The following is a 23585-nucleotide window of genomic DNA, read 5'->3' on the forward strand; positions in this document are numbered from 1 at the left end:
ACCAGCCAGAAGAACATGCAATTTACATTGGAAAAAACGTTTTGGCATAAGATTACTTACCTTATCCTAAATGGTTTCAATCACCAGTATCGGCAAGTCATCGTGAGCTTTATCGGCCTATAAGCGGATTGGTTCTTCACGAACATGCGTACCGGGGAAGCCCTGTCGAAATGGTATTTGCTATCATAGCGCGAGGCTGTTTGAAGAAAAGACTTGTAGGTTCCATCCTGGTCTCCGATCAGAACTTTTATAAACCTTTCTTTGGCCTGTCTTTATCGATTCATTATGACTACAAATATGTTCTTTTTTTTACTTCCAGAAATTGATTTTTAACTCTGCATCTTAAAATCTATTAAAGACGTTTCATTATTGTAGAAAAGTATAAAAGAGTTAGGGTTTGTGCTACAGAGGTTGTCTGTCATTCTGTGAAGCTTTGTTTTTTCATTAGCTTGAGCTCATCAAAGAAGGAGGGAGTCTGCTTGCCCTTAAAGGAGAGCTACTACCTTTGAGGGAGGAAAAAAGGCTGATTTATTTATTCTTTCCGAAAGTTCTGTTTTATGAAACATTAGTTGCTACAAGATTTTCCTGCAGATATTGTTTAGCTCTTCGATTCGAACTACTTCAATTGTCAGAACAAATTTTTCCAACAATGATAGAAGATATCGCTACCCCAGCGAATAATATGGAACTGTTTGAAGAGCAACTACTCTCGTACATCCATCCTAGACTCAGTTATTGATGCCTCCTCACACAGTAGGGTAATCACTGTCACTAAAGCAGTTACATTAAAAATCTCGATAGTAGGAAAACTGTGAAAATTTGATGTGGAAATGGTTAGTTACAAGGTGAAAGATCCTTCTTGGGGTTCACATGAGTAACAGAACAGTAGGTAAATAGCCGTACATGTAATTTTTATGAAGAGGCACTGCATATACGCCAGATATCAGTGATGACAAATAAACCGGCAGAAATATCGGTGTGAAGAATATTCCTTCTGGTGCTTTTGGTATTGGAAGTCAGTGATATGTAACTATAGTGAATCGCACTATACCATTTTCTGATTGGTTGGATAAGTTGATGCAGATTGAAAACACCTCCAGCACATTGTCTCACCTAAAATTTACAACCTCGGAATGTTGAAGAAACATCTATGGATTCATATTTCTCCCCATACCCTCTTGCTTTCATACAGAAGTGATATGATACACTAGAAGTTTTGAAACCTTTTTGTGGAGGAGGTTAATATTAAAAAATAGTAGTCGAGTAGGTGTATGAATGTTTGTTATATAACGGTGTAGGCCATGTCGAAAGACCAATGCGCTTCGATCTAAAACAGGGCTTTCTCAGTACTTATTTCAGCATACTTCAAAAATAGTTCTCAGACAATATTTTTCTTAGTTCAAAGTAATTTCATTCTTTATTACTTGGTAAACCTCAGTTGCCCTGTGTAGCTATATATATTGCTTGGAAAGAAGTCAATGGATACCATGGTGGGAGGAAAACCATCCACAGAGTACACCCTCATAAAATAATATTTATGAAGAGAAAATCGCAGAAAGACCTTTTTCTGCGATGACTGCAGCATATTTTCCTCAAGTGTACCATAACGATCAATGAGAACATTTTGGACCATTTTCCCTGTATGCATGTAATGAGGTCCTGGACTCTTCTGGGGCGGACGTCCCTTGACCTCACTCAACAGTTCACTTGATCCCACAAATGTTCAGTAGGGTTGAGATCTGGGCTCTGTGGCAGCCAATCAGATTTGGTAATGTTCATGTCCACAAACTATGCAGTTACAGTATCAGGCCCAGTATCTTGCTGAGAGGGGCACAATGATCAGTTCTGTAGAAACGCCAGAAAACAGGAAGTATCGCATTGTTCTAATACCTCTCGAAGTTCAATATTTTTGGAAACACAAACAGAGGTCCAGGACCATACTATCACTCCCCTACCTTCGAATTTCATAGTTGGAGTAGATAATGTAGCGCGATTTGTAGCTTCAAAAAGTCAGCTTTCCAAGTTTCCACGTCCTACTGTATATGCTCTTTGCACCACTAAGCATGTTGGTTCGGATAATGTTGGGCTTGCATATTACGGTCCTACCATGGAAACCCATATTATAAGCCTCAGGTCTAAATGTTTTTGTGTAATTTCGTGTTTTAGTCGATGCCCGGAACTCTGCATTAAGTAGCCCTTGGGTCTCATTCAGTGAGCGTGGTGGGTCCTCTGCTCCTGGGTGCATTTGCAGTAGACTCCTTGTACTTCCTCTTCAGTATGTCATTAGTGATTGTTAAACTGGAACGGTCAAACTCCGTCAGTTTTCTCCTTCCATCCATTTCACACTGATGTAGAAGTCAACTAGGTGTATGAATGTTTATTATATAACGGACATTCATAGTTGCACTGATTGGGAAGCAACATATTCTTTCAATTTATACCAGTTACAAGCATGTTACTCGTTATATGGTACGATGCACCTTGCCAATGGCCGTGTCTATTGCCTTCTTAACAAGCAGTGCAATTCTGCTTCACAATTCTCCAGAATGTGAGACCAATACAACAACAGTATATCTATCATATAATGACAGTAATTAGCAAACGCCTTTTATGCCCCTATAGGGAGTAAGCGAGGCCTTTAAACCTTATCTTACTTTTGGAGATGAAGTTGGCATATCAATCATCTCTTGGTACCCAGTCCTAACAGAATAGACTGTCTGAAATAATGTGAGTTCTATGGTCGATTTTCTTGCGTTTCAGGGAGAAATAACCAGCTTTCCTGCTGTCCATGATTGACAAACTTGGGAACCGATGGAAGATACGCTTAGAAAAAGTTCCTCTAGTCCGCGACTATACTTAAGACTATCTTCGGTTGGCCTAGCGCAGACGATGCAAGCATCACTTCCACTGAACTACACAGGTCTCCTATGTCTATCATGAAAGACAATAATCGTTTGAGGTACAATGCAAGATCTTTCAAATAAAGGCCGTCTCTGTATATAAACTCAAAGTTCTATTACAATAAACTGAAAGTACTTTTTTTTTGTTAAATTGTTCATTGGAAAATGATTTTATTTGCGCTTCCGTTATCTGCTGAAGAGTAATAAACGCGATTCTAAATAGTCGTGAAGAAATGTCTTTTTTTTTTTTAATCCTCTATTGATTCTAGAGTTAATGTAAGGTGCAAGGAAATTGGATTCTCCTTTTGGAATTACAGACTATATATATATATATAAAGTATTTTACCTTGGGTATAATAAATGTTAAAGATACCAAGCTATTTTAACCTGGTTTTACTCCATTTCCCAAGTAAGCAAACAGACAAACAAGTCAAGTTTGCACCACGAGTCTAGCTGACCCTCAAAGTAGTGCAAGTCAAGGCAACTCATGGTAAAGGTAGAATAAGCTGTGATCACTATTCTTAATATTTACCCTTAATTCACAGCACATCTCCTTGAGAAGATGTACGATGCTATGTATTAAAGGCAAGGGGGCCAGATCCATAATTGGCAGCCTTCCATATGAAGATGCAACCTAACATGATGATATATGAGTCAGAATTTAGAGCCATGAGATTGCGAAAGTTATCTGTTGTACTATCCAGAAAAGCTTTCATTTATGGATAGTTCGGACCCACTATCAATAAATGCTTGAAGTATGGAGATGGCTTTTTAAAGACGTAGTCTTTAAAAAGTATAATAGCTTTGTCTACTCCCTTTGAGGAATAAATGGGTGTTAAACGATTTATTTTGAAAAGTAACGTTTTTATCCCCAAACAGCCAAATCGTAAAATGGTTTACAACGATGCCGGCCTGGTTGGCCGAGTGGTTAGCATATGTGCTCTGCAGCTGGAAGACTGTGGGTTTGAATCCCACTGTAGGCATGGATGCTTGTGTTTGTCTGTGAAAATACTAGTCGTTGACTGTAGATGATGCGGTTTGCTCTAGTTGATGGATTGAGTGGTGGAGACGTAGAGTTGTAAAGAAGGTGCACTCCGTCACAGTCTTTGGACTCTTTCGACGTGTCACGTAATAATAATGGTTTATAAACACCTATTGGATTAAAAACATTTGACTCTCTTTAGGATGCCGTCGGAATGACCTTTACTTGGTAAACACCGCTTGACATGAAACTTTTATATGTGAATTTTTATTACCAATAAACAGAAAACCGACTGAAAAATTCCCTCAATATATAATGTTAGCCTCATGGTCTGTGTTGCCACGTTGGCGTCTTTTCTCCGAAGTGGAAAAGACAGAATTATAAAAAGAGTCTAGCCTAACTTTTCGAAATCAGCTGGCAGGCAACACTAATTATAAACGGCATCCTGAAGAGACGCCGCGCAAGTGCGGCCATCTCGTAGTCCCTAATTCGAATACTATCCTTATCTGAAATATTATGTGAAATTTGAAATATTAAATTATCTGAAATAGTGTTGGTTCTGGAACGTAGATCGACAAACTCGGAAACCGGTGGAAGAAAGGTTTAGAAACAGTTTCTCTAATCGGTGACGAGAATCAAACTTAGAGGCCTATGGAAAGGATGCAAACGTCACTTCCACTGAGCAAAAACTCTTGGTTTGCCACAAAATCGACAAGTATTCGGTCTGTTATTCCTGATGAATAGTATCTTTCTAGTCGGTATGGATAGACAAATGATGACGAGAATTGCCAGATAACTGCTGACATCGCACATTTCATAATTCCATATAATATATAAAATTTTAAAAAAATCAGCTAATGCATTTTGTTTTTTTTATAGAGAGTAGGCAGGGTCTTTTTATGTTAACCCTATCTTGCTTTTGGAGACTGAGGGCGCCAATGAGAGATAGCTGGTCCAAGATCACGAATTTTAACGAAACGAAACAAAATGAATTCGTTTCGCTAAAGATTCGTGCTTGGACTTAACGAATGTTATTCTTCGTTATTTTCAACGATATTCGTCAGAATTAAAATATTTAATGTCAAAATATGCGCAGCCAAAGCTGAACTCTTGCTCTCCTTCAATAATGATGGGCCTGAGTTCATTCAGGGTTAAATGACATATTTTGTTTCTCTGAGAGATGGCAAGTAAAATTTAAAACAGCTAAATATATCTCATAAGCTGAAGGACTTTTAGTGAATGTCCTTCACTTTGATAGCATTCCAACCGTAATTTACTCTTTTGCGAAAGATGAACTGGAAACAATGGAATGGAAATTGGACCTGGGGATAACAACAGTGCAGTATGAAGTGTATTGAAGAATGCAAACAGCGAACTAGTTACTTCAAATGAAATTCTTTTATATAATAAATTTATTAGATAATAAATTTTATTATGTATTATTATTACTTGACACCTCCAGGGAGCCTGCGTAGCTCAGCGGATGTGGCGTTTGCACACCGCCGCGCTTGGCCGCACGAAGGAAGACTTGGTTTCGAGTCTAGTCGGCGACTAGAGGAAATTTTTCTAAGCCTTTTTTCGACCGGTTCCCGAGTTAGTCGATCTCTGGCACAGGCAAGCAGGTTTTTCCTCCCGGAAACTCGGGTTTTTCGTCCTGTAAACTCAAGAAAATCGACCGTAGAACCCACATTATTTCAGACATTAAATATATTGTGTTAGGGTTAGGGACCACGAGATGGCGGCACATTTGAGCCGTCTCTCTTCACTGCGTACCGCTTAATTAGTGATAGCCTTGGGCCATCTGTCTCTGATTGGGTACCAGTGGAGATTGAACTGCCCACTCAGTCTCCAAAAGTTAGATAGGGCTAAATGGCCTCGCCTACTCCCGTATACGGGAATAAAAAGGCGTTAGCTGATTTTGATTTTTTTGACCTCCAGGGAGTCCAAAGATTCATCGAGGGAGGGTACCTACTTTAGAACTTTATCTCCACCAACTACAACGAACCGTAGATGGTGGTGGTGTAGTTGCGGTTTGTTGTAATTGGTGGATTGAGTGGTGGAGACAGAGTTGTAAAGGGATTCGAACCCACAGCTTTTGGCTGGAGAGCGGATACGCTAACCATTCGGTGAACCAGTTCTAATATATTACATATAAAGTAATATATGAATGGGTGGAATGCTTTGCCAGAGGTAGTTGCGAATGCTTCAACTGTGAATGAATTTAAGGAGCAGTATGACAGGTATTGTGTAAATAATGGTTAGTGTGTCAATGTCGGATCTCCCGCTATGAGCCTTTTGACTCCATGGAGACACCGTTAAAATAATAATAATAATAATATATAATATCCATGCCTGCCATGGGCATGGATGTTTGTGATTGTCTGTGAAAATACTAGTGGTGGTGGTGGTCAGCGGTAGATGGTGTTGGTGTAGATGAAGGTAGTTGCCGTTGGTGGAGACGGAGGGTTGTAGAGTAGGTGCCTTCCTCGATGAGTATTTTAGACTCCCTGGAGGAGTTAGGTAATAATATAATATATTTATTAGATAATAAATTTTCTCTACATAGGAAGGACTAAGAATATTTTTACATTTTTCCAGTAATTCTGTACAAGAGCACATCATTTTAAAAACAAAGTTTATTCTAACTCAGACTTAAGGAGATATTATTTCCATGAATAATGCCATTGTATCCCCATGGAAATTATATTTTTACCCACATCCACAGGACTAGGATGTATTCAAAGAAACATTTTTTAAGTTTAAAATTGACTTAAAGTTGCTAAATAGAGAAGCTGTTCTAAGCCTTTCTTTTTCGTTTTTCCGAATTAGCCGATTTCTGCCAAAGGCAAATAAGGTTTTCCTGCACGGAACTAGTTTTTACCTATATATATGGAAAAAAATTGGCATTAGACCTCACCCTATTATAGGCAATAATACGAGTATTCATATTTCTTGCCATGAGATGGCGGCAGATGTCTTCCACACTCACCTTCCTGAAATTCTCCATGTGTGAATGATGAAAACTGACTTTCCAGTAGTCTTCAAATTTGCTTCGGGCTATAGGTGTTCTAACTTCTAACTTCCTTTTGGTAATCAAAGGTGGTGTAGGATTGATTTATTTTTATTTTATTTTAGCAAACGAGTAATTAACCACTCTAATAAAATTCCATAATATCAGAGTTTAATTAAATTAAGGAACCACAGACATTACGAGAGTGGTAAGACTGCTATTTCCACAATGTTATACCACAAGAAACATCCCGATTCATGCATTAGCTACACAAGCTATAGTTTCGGGTCTCACATCATTACAAGAGTCTCTGAAAAGCTATGAAATCTATAATTTATTCAGTAGAGGTTTTCTTATCTGAAATTATCTGTACCACTACGAAATGTCATTTCATAGTGGCACAGCAACTTTAAATCCGGTCTTGACCAGTTGAAAGACGTTATTGGTTGAATATCGTCTTTCTTGATATTGGGGAAGTGTTTGAAGACTTTTTTCCCCTTCATAAATATTAATAATATTAAATTTGCTGGCCTGGTTGCCAGAGTGGTTAGCGTATCCGCTCTCCAGGCAAAAGGCTGCGGTTTCGAATCCCGCCATAGGCATGGATGTTTGTGATTGTCTGTGAAAATGCTAGTGGTGTTGTTGGGCGGTAGATGGCGTTGTTGGAGATGATGATAGTTGCGGGTCGTTGTAGTTAAGGCTAGAGCATTAGTTGTAGTTGTGGATTCAGTGGACAGAACAGAGAGTTGTAGAGTAGGTGCCCTCCCTCGATGAGTCTTTGGACTCCCTGGAAGTGTTATGTTACAATAATAATAATATGGAGGTGTTACGTTACATAATAATATATATATATATATATAGATTTAGGCGAACAGACCAGAATTTCATTTCTGAAATGAAAAGTCATGAAATGATGCCTAGAGCACGAACTTTAAAAAGAAAGAAAATGCGAAAAAGAAAACCATATGCGCGATAATGTTTGCAGTGGTTTATCTGTTAAATCTGCCAAGCTCTCCAAATTTATTTACCAATATTTGAATTAGATATATAGGTGGCGCATTGCTGTTCCCGTGGAAAATTGAGTTAATACATTTTATAGGAAATCAACGTATGTTATGTTTTGTGTGTGTGTTGTTTATTATCTATGATGCCGCATTCTGTACTTAGCGGTAATTAATATTAAACTAATTGTACCCGAATTATAAAGAAAAAAAATATTTTAACAGCACAAAATGAATGCCGAGGACTTAGCATTAGAAAGTTCGCTTTATGCTTATGCCGCTCAGGTAATTATGTATTATCTCGATAATATTAAATTAACGATGCCAAGATTATATTCTTGGAAACCTTTATCCAAGTGTAAGCAAACTAAGTTTAACTAGCTTTAATCCAGATGATTTTAAAAATGAGGTGTTACCTTTTTATTACTTGATTGCGGGAAATAATGACTTCTGCATTACTTCAAACTTGGTAACTCTTCTGGGTCTGGCTTCAACTGAGGAGAACTTATAAAGTTTGAAACTGGTCTGAGTAGTAGCTCTTCCCATAATGCATAGCATTATACACAACCGAAAGGATGTGTGCTTATATAAAAGTAGCCTAGTCATGAAGATACTTCATGTGCAAACTTTATTTGCTTACACTTGGATAAAGGATTAAACAAGAAAATGATTTCTTGGTATCTTTTATAGTTAATTTATAACTAAGTGAAAAAAAAACGTTCAACATCACAATAATGTTCTTATAGAAAACGAGATGGCAGCACTTGTTTGCCAGCCTCTTCATATAATTAGTGATAGTCATGGTTGCTATAATTAGTGATAGTCATGGGCCAGCTATCGCTAATCGGCTACCGGTGGAGATTGAACTGCCCACTCAGTCTCCAAAAAGCTAGATAGGGTATAAAGACCTCGCCTTCTCCCTATAAGGGAATAAAAGGCGTTAGCTGATTTAGTTATTTTATTTATAGAAAACAACCACCTGGCCTGTTTGGCTGAGTGGTTAGCATCCGCTCTCCATCCAAAAGACTGTAGGTTTGAATCCTGTCTTGGCATGGATGTTTGTGATTGTCTGTGAAAATAGTGGGGGTGGCAGATGATGAAGGTAGTTGCAGCTGTTGGAGTGGTGGAGATGGAGAGTTGTAGAGGTGGTGCCCTCCCTCAATGAGTCTTTGGAAGTGCTATGTATTAATAATAATAATAGTATTTGGATGGGTGTTTTAATGTATAATGGCCAAGTAAACAAGTTAGAAGGTGCAGTGTCTGAACTGATTGTCGAATGCTTACCCAAAAAGCTTTCGTTGTGCTGTGCTCATAAATACTTTTAATGATATCCATTGAAAGCTTTCACTAGGGCCCCCCACACTGGTCTCTTGTAAGGTGGCTCATTGGACTGGGTTTATTGTTTTAACTGTGTCAGTATTGACAGTGGTTTGTTGATTGTTAGTTACAGACTTTCCTGAGATATGAGAACTGAAATATGATGCATGATAAACCAGTTCTTCCTTCATTCCTGAACAAGATAATAGTCTATATCTTCAGATCACTTTCAGTATGGAAAAGGATGGAAAATTAACTTTCCTTGATATTCTTTTCTCCCACTCTTTACCTGGCATGCTGACAACCTCAGTATACGGTAAATCTACTTTCACTGGCTGATACATAAAATATATTCACACATCATCCTTTTCAGAAGATTGGCATCATTAAAACTCTTGTCAATAGTGCACACATCACTGCTCTGATCCCTCTATCCCTTAAAGTAGAACTGAACGCTATTCGGAGAATTTTCTAACAGAATAGCTTCAGCCCAAAGATGATCCAGTGCATAATAGACTTATAAATCTGCTGCTAAGAACTCAGATCCTGTACATAATTGCCCTGCATTATTGGAATCTGAACAAATTACAAGTATCTTGAAAAAAAAATCTCCTTTCTCTCCTTTCAATAAATGTTCCTCCATATTACCTTCTATCAAAGATAAGCAGTTGTCTCTCTTCCTTCCAAGTGTTTACCAAGTCTTTTGTGATTGTCTTCTCCAATATTTGTACAAGCAGGATGATCTGTTGATAATGTGAGATCAGTCCTACATCCTCTGTTAAAGAAAACCATAAGTCTGGTTGAGTGCAGCATGGCCAAATGATCATAGAATCTTCTAGTCCATGACTTATATTTTCATATGCCATTTCAAAGGGAGTGCTGAAATGCTTCTACATTGTTCCAACTTGAACTATAATGATGGTTTACCTAATAACCCGCTAATATAATATGTTGCTGGAACTCTAATCACGCCAAAGTGCATAACTTTACACTTACTAACATTAAATTGACAGCCATTTTTGTTTGCCCAAATTTCCAGTCTGTTCAAATCATTTTGTAATTGCTGAATATAAGTAGCATCCCTATTGCCCTGCCTATCTTCACCTCATCGGCAAACAATTGCGTATCCGACATTGGGTCCTTCTTGATGTCATTAATGTATAGATTAAACAATAATGGCCCAAGGACTGAACTCTGAGGTACACCACTGGTCACCTTAAATCTGGCAGATTCACACCCACTGTATACCACTTTTTGATATCTGTCTGTCAACCATCCTCTGATCCAAGTCAAGAGATTATATTCCAATTCTGTATTCTCCAGATTATGGAACAGCCTTTTGTGTGGTATCCTATCAAATGCCTTAGAATTATCATAGTATATCCATTCCCTTTATCCAACTCGGCCATAACATTGTTATTAAATATGGGCAAATTGTTAAAACATGACCTTTCTTTAGTAAATCCATGCTGTTTCTTGCAGAGTGTATCATGTTTGTCTACCCATTTCTGTATGCGAGTTTTTACCAACTTCTCTAAAATCTTCACTACAACATCAGAGATACTGATAGGTCGGTAGTTAGGTACATCAGTGTTTGCATCACCCTTGTACAATGGAACTATCATACATTCCTTCCATTCCTGTGGTATCATTTCTGAGCTGAGACTCAAGTTATACAAAAATGTGAAAGGCATAGTCAGTTTGGCTGAACATTCCTTTAGCAAACGGGCTGATATTTCATCTGTCCCTATAGTCAAATTCTTATCCAAGTTATGCAACAACTCTTCATTGTCATTTTCATGCACCTCTAACTCTTCATCCAATGTAACAGTAGCACTGTGCACCATGTTACGTACATCTGGTTGATATATCTTAGCAAAGTGAGCACTCATTAACTGAACAATCTCATTAGCTTCCAAAACTTGAGTACCATCTGCATTCAATAAAGTTATTCTTCCATGTTCATTCTTTCTTTTAATTGCAGCATAACGATAAAATTCTTTTGGATTGCCTTTAGTTTGCATGGCCAGTTTCTTTTCATGTTCCGATTTAGCTTTCCCACAATACGCGTTACTTTTCTGGCCTGAGCTTTATATGTTTCATAACTCCTCTCATTCTTATTCTCACAACATTATTTCCATCATCTTCTTCTTGTGGATTTCTTGCTTAATAAGGGTGGACATCCATTTCACTTCTATTTATTCTTCAAACACTAGGGATACATTCAGATACCACTTCATTTAAGCAGTTTTTCAAAGATTCCCATGCATCTGACATTTTTCACATTCAGTAACTGATACCATGGGACCAAAGATAATATTCTCCTAAGTTGATCATAATTTCCAGCTTTGAAGTTCAGTGTATAACCTGTTTTAATCGGAGCATTAATACAATTAGATGCTTCCCAAAAAAGTACAGCATGATCACTGTCACCAATTGGTGGTAATATAGCCATATTCTTGACAGAGACCCCACTCCCCCTTCTGATTCTATGAGCAAATCCAAACTCTTTGACCTCGAGTTCCTTCTTTCACATGCTGCTTGAGAAAGTTGTCTTGCAACAATTCAATAAATTCCTCTTCTTTCTTATTATGAGATTTCTCTTCTACCCAGTCAATGTTTGGAAAATGAAAGTTACCCATGATGATCATTCGTTTGGTACTCATAAGGCTAAATTGGCGATGCATTTCTTCATCCCCTGCAGCTGAGCAGCCAGGTCTGTAGCAACACCCAACCATATATTTCATTCTGTTAACCTCTACTTCACACCAGATAGACTCAAACTCACTGCTGCATGGGACATTGTTACCATCATTGTTTTCTTGTGTTTCTACTTTAACTGGACTTAAGTCATCTAATATCATTAGTAGCACTCTTCCTCCTCCTTCTCTCATATCTCCTCAGTCATTCCTAAAATAGTATACCATTACACTCGATCCCACTTACTATATCTGATTCTGATAGCCAGGTTTCACTAATGCCAACAATCTTAGGGCACATCGTATTCAATAAAACAACAAAATCAACCCCTTTGTTTCTAATGCTCCTGTCATTTTTGTATAGACATAATAAATTACCACCTAGTCTATTCTTATAATTAGAGATGCAATGTATTTGGTCTTGTTCTAGAATTTTCTCTTTTCCCTCCCCAGACATGCTTAAAATGTCCGAACCAAAGCATATTTTTCCACCCCTTCGGCATATACATAACCATGTTTGAAGAAGTTCATATCTTTATCACATTTGCCTACCAGTCGAACTTTCACACACATTTAAATCATTCCTCCCTTGAGGATCTAGTTTCCCTGACTCTCTGCATTAGATCTCATACCAAGAAGTAATTTCTCCAGGCTTCTGATGCCAAATGAATTCAAGTGCAGGTCACCTTCTTATACAAGTCTTTTCTGCCATCAAAAATACCCCACACACCTAAAACTATTATTATTATTATTATTAAACAAGACCTCATGGAGTCAAAGACTCATCTAGGAGGTCCTTTTATCTCACACACATCTCATCATACCGGGTCTTAAACACATTCAAACTCCTTGCAGACACCACACTCTCAGGCAAGGCATTCCAATCATTCACAACTCTGCACGAAAAAAACCTGCCTCTCACTCCCCTACTCACACCCTCTTTATACAGTTTCCAGGCATGACCTCTGGTTCTCCCCTGATCTCCCACTATTCTCTGTAGAACTTCTCCACCATTGATCCTATAACAACCCCTTACCAACTTGTAGGTCTCTATCATATCTCCCCTCTTCCTTCTCTCCACTAGACTCTGCAAATTACATCTTTTCAATCTTTCCTCATACTCGACATTCCAGAGGTCAGAAACTACCTTAGTCAGTCGCCTTTGGACCCTTTCCAACATCTCTTCATCCTTCTGAAAACCAGGTGACCAAATCTGGGCACAATAGTCCATGTGTGGCCTAATCAAAGCCTTATACAATGGAACAAGAATCTCCCTACTTCTACATGTCAGTGTCCTCCTCATCATTCCCAGAAGTCTTTGTGTTGTCTTCACAATTTTGGTGATGTGTCCCCTAAATTTTAGATCCTTATCCACTATCACTCCCAGATCTCTTATTTCCTCTACTTCCAACAATATATTCTCACCAAGCATAAATTCTGCATCCCATCTTTGTTTTCCAAATTTTAAAACCTTACATTTTGCAACATTGAACTCACATCCCCATTTGCTTGCCCAATCACTCAATTTATTCAAGTCTTCTTGCAAGGCCACAACATCTTCACTACTCTTTATGGTTCGTCCCAACTTTGCATCATCTGCAAACAACTGAATATCTCCATCCAAATCTTTGCCAATATCATTAATATACAAGTTAAATAGTAATGGCCCTAAAACAGATCCCTGAGGCACTCCACTAGTGACTTTCCTTTTCCTGGATATTGCACCCCCATACACAACTTGTTGATACCTATCAGATAGCCAGTCTCCAATCCAATGCACTAATCTAATATCCAACCCCATCTGCTCTAGTTTGACTGTCAACTTATCATGAGGTACTCTATCAAAAGCTTTTGCAAAATCCAAATATATTACTGTGTATCCTTCTCCTCTGTCCAAGGAAGCAGTCACTTTATTGTAATAAGTAAGTAGATTACTAAAACACGACCTCCCTTTAGCAAATCCATGCTGTCCATCAAAGATTATACCATTGTTGTCAACCCAACTCTGGATCCTAGTTCTCACAAGCTTCTCCAACAACTTAACCACAACACCTGACACACAGATAGGCCTATAGTTTGATGCTTGAGTTCGATCACCTCCTTTATGAAGTGGCACAATCTTGCCCTCCTTCCACTCTTTAGGGATTTGACCAAGTGCAAGACTCGTATTAAAAAAATATGTCAAGGCAGGTGTCAACTCTCTGGCACATTCCTTCAGAATACGTGGTGATATATTATCAAGTCCCACAGCCTTATTTATATCTAGTTTACTCAACTCCCCAAACACCTCTTGCTCACTTACAGTCAGTCTCTCCTCCCCATCATCAACTGCTCTTAATCTCTCCATGAAGTCACATTCACAAGATTGAAAGATCTTTATGAACTGTTCATTAAGTATCTCCACAACACATTCTGCAACAGCTGTCTTTATACCATTTCCTCCAATCAATGTCATCCTTCCATAATCATTCTTTCTTTTGCTGGCTACATATCGAAAGAACTCCCTAGGATTCTTTTTAGCTTCATTAGCTAACTGCTGTTCATACCTCTCTTTAGCTACTCTCACCAACCAAGTCACTCTCCTTGCCTGGTCTTTGTAGAACTCATGAAATTGGTTACTTCCACTTCTCTTATGCTGCCTCCACAATGCCCTTTTTCTCTGTATTGCATGCTTAATCTCTTTATTCATCCATCTCACACCTAACTTATTTAACCTTCTCACCCGTGGTATACATTTGGACATTGCATCCACTAAATATTTTTTGAAAATCCCCCAAGCTGCATTGATCTATATCCTCTTCTTGCATCTATATCCTCTATACAGCCTGCACATGAAATTATTTGCTTTCGTCACCCTCCTTCTTAACTCAGTACTGTCATATCTGGGTGGTAATCCAACAATTTTTACTCTCTCACATTTCTTTCTCGCTTTTTCCAACAGACCTTTTACATCTTCTCTCATATTATATTTGTCACTACTTAAATTATTTGTACCTACCAGAACTACCATGTCTTTTACTTTTCTTTTTTAGTTTTCAATTACGTTTGTCATATTTTTAATTTTTGCCTCTGGGAAACTAGAAGTGGTGACTCCCTTGGCAAGCGCAAATTTTAAAATCGAGTCGCCATACCATATGGCTTCTTTTTTCTTAGATTTTAGCTGACTTGACTTGTTGTTATTAATATTTGACTACCAAGCTCAGTACTTTCCTGCCTGTTCTTGTTATGATCCTTTTTTCTTATCCTGTCTAAGTATAGTCAAACGTTTTTCCACCTTTTTCAATTCCGTGGTAGATTTTCTAATAATTTCTTTTAATAGAGATATTTCTAATTTCAGCTTATTCTCAGATAATTATCATTATCATTGCAGCAGTGGTTTTGTTCATCAGGACAAATGCGGTCCTCAGTAGCAACAACTTGAGCTTTAGACACTGCCTTGTTACGATGAGTTTTTGGCACCATTTTTAAGAGTAGTAAAAACTAATAATATTTCTGCAATTATATTATAAAATGTTATAGTACAATAATTACACTAAGAAACTACAATAATATACTTAAAATGCACAATAAGATCTAATTAATGGATGGTTTACATGAATTTTCATGAACATTCATGAAGTTACATGAATGTTCATAAGCCAAAAGGATAAGTTTTATTTTACTTATTTATATTATTATTATTACTTGACACACCTCCAGGGAGTTCAAAGACTCATCAAGGGAGGGCACCTACTCCACAACTCTGTCTCCATCACTCAATCCACCAACCACAATGAACCTCAACTACACCAATGCCATCTACCACCCACCACCATTACTAGTATTTTGATAGACAATCACAGACATACATGTCCACAGCGGGATTCGAACTCGCAGTCTTTTGGGTGGAGAGTGGATATGCTAACCACTCGGCCAACCAGGCCGGCTTAATAATTAATAATAAAAAAATTAATTTTTTTTTGGAAAAAACCTGTAATACATTTGAACCATGAGTGGGCTAAGGATTTTCTTTTAAAATTATTATTATTTTTTTTTTATAGTTTGGGAACTCTGCTCTGATGACCAAACATTGAATTTTTTCAAGTCACTTCAGGTCTACAGTAAGTGAGCTGGTTGTCTCACACTGGGTGATGAAGTTTGCCTCGCCTAAATTACTACATATGAATTAAAAATTCTGAGAAATTCCTGGCAGGATATGCAAACTATCTCTCTAAATTTCCTCACTTCTTCTTCTGCAAGTGGTGTGAGTTTGTAAGATGACAGAAATTATGCTGATTTAGCGATGTAAGGCATATTAATGCTAACTATAAAATCATTTTTTATTTATTTTATGACATGTTTGCATTTGGTATAGCATACTTTTGATATACATGATAACTTCTCAGTATTTTGTAAACTTAATGTGGCATTAGATTTTTGCTAGGTAATAAAAGATGATATTCCAAAACTCTTTGGGAGGGTGAATCTGTTTGTTTAACCAAGTAATGATAGCCAAAATTAATCAGGCAATGGAAATTTAATTAATATATTTCAATTTGATTACATTATTTTATATGCAATGATCTGGTATAAATTTTTATGTGTTCATCGTATTTTAATTATCTTTTTATAGCTAGTTGCTGTTGAAAATGCTCTACAAGAAGCAAATGATAATGATAAGGCTGACCTGCTAGAGTTGAAAAAGAACCTAGAAGAAGTAATAAGGCTTACCAAAGGTGAGTACTTTGAAGGAAAAAATATTTTGATGGTAAATAATTAATTCTTTGAAGATTATTGCATGTTTTCTGACTTTCTCAGACTTTTTTTTTTTTTTTTTTTTTTTTTTTTTTTTTTTTTTTTTACTTCCACAACTCTCTTCACAAAATCTATAAGAAAACAGTCCTGTGTATGTGGCAAGTGGTTAAGAAGAAAGAAGGAATCTGTTGGCATGTACTTTGAAAAGCTGGAGGTCGGAATTGCCTTTCCAAATTTCATTGGGAAAGACAATTCCAAAGAATAGAGGTAGGTGAAATGAAACAAGATTTATCCTTTCTTTTAAGCTTACACGGTGATCTGAATGCATTTTTGAAAATTATGGAGACAACTACTGTGTTTGAATAAAAACTTTAGTTTAATTAATTAAACTTTAGTTTAGATTTTAGTTATATTAAACTAAAGTTTTTATTCAAACACAGTAGTTGTCTCCATAATTTTCAAAAATGCAAACAAGATTTATAAGAAGCTGGTTCAATAAGTTTAGAGTGGAACTGTGTATGGATGTTGACCTGTGGCTGTTCATGTTCTTACATGATTAGAGGAAAGCAGAAGAATGGTAGTGGGCAGTTTGGTGGAACAATATGTCCATAAAAGTACTCATACTTCAGAAAAAAGAGCACCTTTGAGAAAGTGACTAGAGGGAGTCTCTGAGAGAGGGATCACCTATCAAGCCAATTTGACTTTTGGTGCACAATCCCAAATGTTGTTACATTTGGGATTGTGTACAGTTCCTAATCTGAGAAATAGTATTGTCACATTTGGAAGTTTGGTTGAATTTGGGATTTATTGTTATTGTACGGATTTCTCTATGGAGTCAGAAGACTTATTGTAGAACACAGTAATCATTAATTGTGCAAAGATCATTTGCTTACCCAGAGGTAAAGGATTAAACAAGAATATAATTTCTTGTCAAGTATAATTTACGTAATTCGTGTCATATTTCTCCTTGAATTCATTCACAAATTAAATACTCACAACTACTTCTGGTGATCCATTCATCATCTTCCAAGCACAAAATCTATTCCTAACACCCTTTTAATCACACTTTTATACAATTTCAAGGGATCACCTCTGCTTGTTCTCTCCCTTCCTGCTATGTACTGAAAAAAGAAGTCTTGAATGCCACTTCTATAAGATCCCTTTAATAACTTATATACTTCTATCATGTCTCTTCTTATTTGCCTATCAGTTAGTTTTTGAAGAGCCCACAGACATTCAATCTGTTTTCATAGGGAACATTCCACAGACCTGTCACATTCTCATTTGCTTGTCTGTAGATTCCCCACTTCTTCATTTAAAAGGCAGATCTGCATGCATTAGTCCAAATGAATCCTCATTATAAAGTGAAATAAAATAACTAGTTTCAATAGCTGCGTCGTAATTGTGCTGTTTTGGTCACCTTTGCAATATGTTCTCTGAACTTAAACTCCCAGTCCACAGTCACCCCCAATTTCCTGCAGGCTGCTTCCATCAGTTTAGTACACAGCTTATCTGCTACACATTATTGTTATTCTTCAAGGACTTTGGCTTTAAATTCAGAAAAAGAAAGATTAGGATGAAAATGAGAAGGCTTAGCACTAAACCTTAGGGGAAAAAATCTTAGGGCCTTTGATCATTATCTCTTAAAACAGCTAACAGGATTCGGTTTGAATGTGCAAAAATTCTTTTTAGTGCTAAACTTCCTCATCCTAATCTGAATTTGAGGCGCTGAAGTCTTTTAAGAATAACAGTAATTTTATTATTACTAAAGCAGACAAAGAAAGGGCTGTGATTATTCAAGATAAAAGAAAATATGATAGAAAAATGTCTCTATTACTTCAAGAGTATTCTACTTATAGGCCCCTCACTTCTGATTCTACTTGTAGCCAGTTAAATGGGCTTAAATCATCATCAAATTCTTGACATTTAATACATTTACATTATGATAGTACTACATGAAAAACTTATATCATTAATAACTTCCGATCAGCAATTTTCCTCCAAATCAATCTCTTATCTGTCAAGACTCCAACATTATCAGATCTTATATTTCTATCTTCTAAGGCACTTTTTACTGTATCAATCCACCTGTATCTTGGTTTTCCTTTGGGTCTTTTTCCTGCCAACCTGGTAGCAAAACTTGTTTTGCTAATCTTTCCTTTCCCATTCTATTTAAGTGACCACACCACATGAGATTAGATCTGCTAACACATTCCTAAATGCTAGCAATGTTAAGTTCTTTCCTAATATCCTGATTTTTAATATGATATTGCCGCTGATGCCATCTGTTCATGCCTCTAATCTTTCTCAGGACTCTCATATCTGGTCTCTAGTCTTTGGTCAAGTGTTTTATTTCTAACCCAGCTCTCAGATATATAAGTTAAAATCGGTTTAAGCACCGTCTTGTATACAGCTAATTTAGTGTTACTAATTTCTCTCTCATTCCATATAAATTTATTCAGTTGTTATTGTATATGTTACCATACCAGCTTTGTTGATTCTGTTGTCTATTTCCATATTTAATTTACCATCTTCACTAAAAATCATGCCTAAGTAGGCTGAAATGTCTCACTTGTTCTATAGATTCTCCATTCATGATGCAGTTGATATTTTCGATGTTTCTACTATTTTCATTGTCGTTGTCTTGTTATTGCTGGTTTTCATACCATATTATTACAACAGTTATTCAACTTATTCAGGGAATCTTGCAGACTTGTACTGGATTTATTTAAAAGTATAACATCATCTGCATAAAGTGAAGATCTGAGATTAACATCTCCAATTTTGATATCAGGTTTAATAACACTTTCCTTCATAATGTGATCCATATAGATAACGAATATCACAGTGGATAATGTACATCCTTATCTGACACTAGATTTAACATCAAGCCATCTTCCTATACTTCAGTTCTAACTGCTGACTTACAACTCAAATAAAGACTAATATTTCTTGATATAATGTCCTCATTGACACAATATAACTGTAACATTTTGAATAACTTTTCTCTTGACACCTTGTGATATGCCTTTTGCAGGTCTAAAACTTAAATACAGATTATGTTTATGGCTCTTTATCCTATTTTTGTTTAGGAGTACCCCTTTTTTATAATGTCATTCGCTTTTTACTAAATTTTTAGGGCATTACTGATGTTTTAAAGGCAGATATATATTTAGAATATATAGGAATAATAATTCGGACATATCTTTTGTAGGATGTTGCTGGTTGTCTTCTTATTCACCGGCATCCAGCGTATGGCAATATAAATTTATCTGCTATTAAAATATGAGTAAGAGTAAGGGGGTTGGAAATGTGGGGATAGAGAGATGTGGTAGAATTATCAATGAGACAGAAGGTGTGTGAATTTTAAACCTGGATTTTTTAAGGGTGGGCAGAGAATTCTTTTTTGGAGGAGGAGAAAGAAATTTTTGGGGAAGGAGAAGAATATGATGTGATAAGATCAGGGATTTGAGCCATTTTGACAGTTTAACAGTTTTTTTATTATTCACATCATGTATACAAATTATACATTTTATACTATTCAACTTGTATAATTATGACATATTTTACAATACAATTCAATGCACAGCACAATATTACAAAATAAAATTCAAGTATCATATTCTGTTGGTACTGACACTTATTTTGGCTATTATTTTATTATGGTTAATAAAAGATTTTCTCATATATCATCATCATCATCATCATCATCAAATTCCTGCCATGTACCCTCAAGGGGTGTACAGGATATGACAGTACTACATGAAAAAATTACATCATTACTAACTTCCTATCTACAATTTTCCTCCAAATCAGTCTGTTACTTGTCAAGACTCCAATATTATCAGATCTTATATTTCTATCGTCTAAGGCACTTTGTACCGTATCAATCCACCTATATCTTGGTCTTCCTCTGGGTCGTTTTCCTGCCAAGCTGGCAGAGAACACTTGTTTTGCTAATCTTTCCTCTCCCATTCTATTTAAGTGACCATACCATCTGAGATTAGCTCTGCTAACGCATTCCTGGATGCTGACAATGTCAAGTTCTTTCCTAATATCCTCATTTTTAATATGATATTGCCATTGATGCCATCTGTTCACGCCTCTAATCTTTCTCAGGACTCTCATATCTGCGGTCTCTAGTCTTTGGTCAAGTGTTTTACTTCTGACCCAGCTCTCAGATCCATAAGTTAAAATTGGTTTGAACACAGTCTTGTATACAGCTAATTTAGTGTTCCGACTAATTTCTTTCTTATTCCATATGAATTTATTCAATTGACTTCCCACGATACCAGCTTTGCTGATTCTGTTGTCTATTTCTATATTTAGTTTACCATCTTCAGTAAAAATTGTGCCTAAGTAGCTGAAATGTTTTACTTGTTCCACAGGTTCTCCATTCACAATACAGTTGACATTTTCAATGATTCTGCCTATTTTAAGGGTCTTTGTCTTTTTATTGCTGACCTTCATACCATATCTATTACAACAGCTGTTCAATTTAGTCAGAGAATCTTGCAGACTTGTAGCGGATTTATTTAGAAGTATAACATCATCCGCATAAAGCAAAGAGCTGACATTAACATCTCCAATTTTGATATCAGGTTTAATACCACATTCCTTCATAATGTGATCCATATAGATAATGAATAACAGAGGGGATAATGTACATCCTTGTCTCACACCAGATTTAACATTAAACCATCTTCCTGTACTTCCTTCAATTCTAACTGCTGACTCACAACTCAAATAAAGACTAAGTATTGCTTGATATAATGCCCCATTGACACCATATAACTGTAGCGTATTGAATAGCTTCTCTCTTGGCACCTTGTCATATGCCTTTTCCAAATCGACAAAACTTAAATACAGATCTTTGTTATATTCCCATGCTTTCTCGACTATTTGTCGTAAAGTGAAGATCTGATCCTGACAGCCTCTATTTGGCCTGAATCCAGCTTGTTCTTCACCAAGCTTTTCTTCCACAATTCTTCTCAACCGTTTCTCAAGTATGCTTGCATAGATCTTGCCAGGAACACTCAGTAGGGAAATACCTCTGTAATTCTCACATTCAGTTTTATTTCCCTTTTTATATATGGGTACTATGAGAGCTCTACTCCAATCATCGGGAATTCGTCCCTCTGTCCAGGCTTTCTGAACTATGCAGTGCAGCCACTGTAAGACTCTTATACCACCATACTTCAGCATTTCTGGTCGAATATCATCTACTCCTGCTGCCTTTCCACATTTCAAGCCTTTGATGGCTTTTTCTACTTCAAGTATGGATATGTATTCCTGACTGCATGCCTGGTCAGTGTTTTTTATCACTGTGCTGTCATCACTGCTTGTTTCATTTAGCAGTTTTTCAAAGTAATTACTCCATACTTCAAGGATATCTTTTTCTCCTGTTTTCATTTCACCTTTATCATCTCTAATTCCTTTTACAGCACTCTTTCCTCCATTCCTAAGCTTCTTCAACAACCTCCAGAATATTTTGCCACCTTCTTGATATTTATTTTCTATATTCTTGCCAAAGTCCTCCCATGACTTTTGTTTAGCTAGTTTTACACACTGTTTAGCTTTCTTACATTTGTCTCTGTATTCTGTAAGAGTAAAAGCTGACTTATTTGCCAGAAACTTTTGATATGCTTTCTTCTTTTCCTTCACTGCCTCTTTAACTTCCTGTGTCCACCAGGGAGTTCTGATTTTTTTATCTTTGCACACAACCTCACCACATGCCTCTCTGGCAGAATCAATCAATGTTTCCTTCAGAGCTTGCCACTGAATCTCCAAGGTTTGATTCCTGTTCTCAAACTCTTTCATTTTCTTTTCAATAATATTTCTGTATTTTAGTCTACAGTTTACATCTGAGAGCTGCTCAACTTTTATTCGCTTTAAAACTTTCTTACATGTTATTCTTTTCAATATGAAATTCAATTTTATCCTGCTCAAGACTAAATAGTGATCACTTCCGATTTCAAATCCTCTGTACACTCTGGTGTCCTGCACCAGGGAGAAAACATCACTATCAACAATAACATAGTCAATGAGACTTTTCTTATTCCTAGCCTCTTCTCTCCATGTGAATTTGTGCACATTTTTATGTTGGAACATGGTGTTAGTAATAACCAGTCCATGTCCTGAGCAGAAATCCAACAGATATTTGCCATTATTATTAGCTTTGCTCTTTTCTCCAAATTTTCCCAAAATATTTTTGTATGTCTCACAATCATTTCCTACTCTACTATTTAGATCCCCAACAAGGACCAACTTTTCCTTTTTCATTGTGTCAGTTGCTTTTTCTAAAGCCTCAAAAAATTCCTCCACTTCTACCTTAGTAGAACCTTCTGTGGGACCATAGGCACAAATAAGTCTCATTGTCCAGTTCCCCATTCTCATATTTGCCCACATTACTCTACTTGAGACTGACTGCCATTCAAGAAGATTAGCCTCGTGTTTTGTGTTGAATACTATGGCTACTCCTTTTTTTTCATATATTCTCATATATTCAAGTAGAATATAATATATTTCGAATGGTTTCATAGTTATGATAAGTAACTTTAGAGTAATGTAAGTTAGTTAACGCAAATATGTGTAACCAAGGGCCATAGCCATACTGGTTACTAGAAAAGTAATTAGCTCAAAACAGACACTGAGAGTTCCGGGGACCGCATCTAAGAGGGCTTCCTTACCAGTAATAATAAAATAAATGTTGATATTTTAATACCTAATTGAATGAACCAATTTGTAAATCAATACCTTAATTGGTTATGATATATGAGTTATAATGATCTCTTATACTATATGTCTAAAGTAATTGTCAACATTGTTTAATCCCATAAGGTAGTTTCTTCGCAGTGCATCATCTTCAGAGCTCGTGGGGGGGGGTACCCTCATGAGCTCTGAAGACAGCATTTTCAACCCCCTTCCTTTAACTCATACTTG

General features: G+C 36.7%; 1 protein-coding gene across 2 annotated transcripts in view; it reads left to right on the forward strand.

Moving 5' to 3' along the window:
- Window positions 1-7991: 7991 nt before the first annotated feature.
- The window catches only part of LOC150110678 (zinc finger CCCH-type with G patch domain-containing protein-like), a 149472-nt gene continuing 133878 nt past the window's right edge, over window positions 7992-23585 (forward strand). Inside the window, exons 1-2 of one of the 2 annotated variants that reach the window (XM_090395595.1) lie at window positions 7992-8178; window positions 16522-16624. In XM_090395595.1, the coding sequence (XP_090251721.1) occupies window positions 8125-8178; window positions 16522-16624 (157 nt within the window). In that variant the 5' untranslated portion in view covers window positions 7992-8124. Of the gene's footprint in view, window positions 8179-16072; window positions 16194-16521; window positions 16625-23585 lie in introns of those variants that run through there. The other variant, XM_090395602.1, reaches the window with a different exon arrangement.

The sequence above is a fragment of the Typopeltis vanoorti genome, chromosome 1 (assembly GCF_054136105.1).
Source record: "Typopeltis vanoorti isolate ZY-2024b chromosome 1, IOZ_Tvanoo_1.0, whole genome shotgun sequence".
In the NCBI taxonomy this organism is placed as follows: domain Eukaryota; kingdom Metazoa; phylum Arthropoda; class Arachnida; order Uropygi; family Thelyphonidae; genus Typopeltis; species Typopeltis vanoorti.